Source organism: Phalaenopsis equestris, unplaced genomic scaffold (genome assembly GCF_001263595.1).
Source record: "Phalaenopsis equestris unplaced genomic scaffold, ASM126359v1 Scaffold196236, whole genome shotgun sequence".
NCBI lineage: Eukaryota > Viridiplantae > Streptophyta > Magnoliopsida > Asparagales > Orchidaceae > Phalaenopsis > Phalaenopsis equestris.
Window position 1 is genome coordinate 1 of NW_018216185.1, and position 1,468 is coordinate 1,468.

The 1,468-nt window shown below is 38.3% G+C and overlaps 1 protein-coding gene across 1 annotated transcript; it reads left to right on the top strand.

Annotated features, from left to right (window-relative positions):
- Window positions 1–6: 6 nt before the first annotated feature.
- On the top strand, window positions 7–349 carry LOC110035125. The gene has a single exon (XM_020739365.1). It carries the CDS (start codon window positions 8–10, stop codon window positions 332–334), a length of 327 nt encoding a protein of 108 aa, XP_020595024.1. The 5' UTR covers window position 7; the 3' UTR covers window positions 335–349.
- The last annotated feature ends 1,119 nt before the right edge of the window (window positions 350–1,468 follow it).

A 1,468-nucleotide genomic window follows, 5' to 3' on the forward strand; every position in this document is an offset into this window, starting at 1 on the left:
AATGCCGATGGGGAGGAATGACAGTGGCGCTCGCTCTTCACGGAGCCTGCTGACAGCAAAGGGGGGTCTCGGCCTAGCAGCGATCTCCTACGTCTCGATCGACTACCTCCGATACTTGTCCCCCTCATGGCACCAGCGTCTGCAGCCCGCCCTCTGGATCGTGCTCGCCCTCGCCGCCTTTTCACGTGTACCGTTCTACCGCAATTGGACGGTGGAGCTCCGTGCAGCAATTCCCTTTATCGCTTCCATTATCGTCATGCTCTCCGCTTTTCTCTTTGAAGCCCTCTCCGTTAGGTTCTCAACCGCCGTGCTCGGCCTTGATTGGCACATGTAATGAAGGTTTCATTGAACTTGGTTGATTGGCATATTTGTTTACTTTTTTTCTTCTTCTTTGCTCAACTGCTTTTGAATCTAGAAGCTGGAGGGCAAAGAGAGCGTTCTCAATGCACGAGTTATCCTGCTTGGAAAGATATTGACGTATTGTATCACAGAAAAAAGCTATAAATTTTGATACAAGATTTAGGATTGCTAGGTTAAGCATTTTCATCTTCAATTATTGAATTGTTGGAGAAGTTTCCACTCTCTTTGTTTGCTCTTGAGTCCCTTTCTGAGCTAAAATTATGTTTTTTTATGGTTAGTGGCGATTTGAATGATGTATCAATACTGAAAGCTTAGCATACTTTGAAAACATCTGGATGACTTAAAACCCGAAACAAATTTGGACACTTATTGGATCTATCTGAAATTAGGTGGTTTGATTCATATTGAACTTTTAATGGACACATTTCTCCTGTTTTAGATTTAACCTGTTTGAATTGAGCTATGGACAAGAATTCTATTCATAAATGCCTCAAAGCTGGGCAAGGGGTGCTATGCTATGATTTTGGCTTAGCCTGTAAGTACTCATGGTTGAATTCTTTTACACTTTAGAGATGCACATAACCACATAATATTTTTATTTTGCATCTCTTTGCCTAAAGGAGGTACAAACATTATGGAAGTAAAGTTTACTTGTGAAGACTAACCTTGCATGGCATGTGTCAACTTGAAAGAGCTCATGGTGTGTCCTACACAATGCATCACTATGGAACTCATAGGAGCATAAAAATATAAATGATCATGACTGTGATTCTAGAATTTTGGATATTTAGTTTGATTTTTAAGATATTTTGTAGTCTTTGTAATTTCTTTATGCTCTAGTTTTGTGTTGGTTTTAGAAAAAATATTTTGTTGAACCAACATTTCAATTCAAATTGGCCTTATCTATAGTGCAAGAGGAACTTTTTAGCTAAATAAGGTTAATTATAATTATCTTGTCTTCTTCTTGCAGTTTGTTTTTCTTTCATGCACTGTGACAATTCATATCACAGTATAGTTTTTTTTTTTTGCTTGTTCTCCATTGACTTTGATATTAATGGAGACGTTGATCTATTCCATTCCATTCATTTTTTTGTGAAATAACATAAGA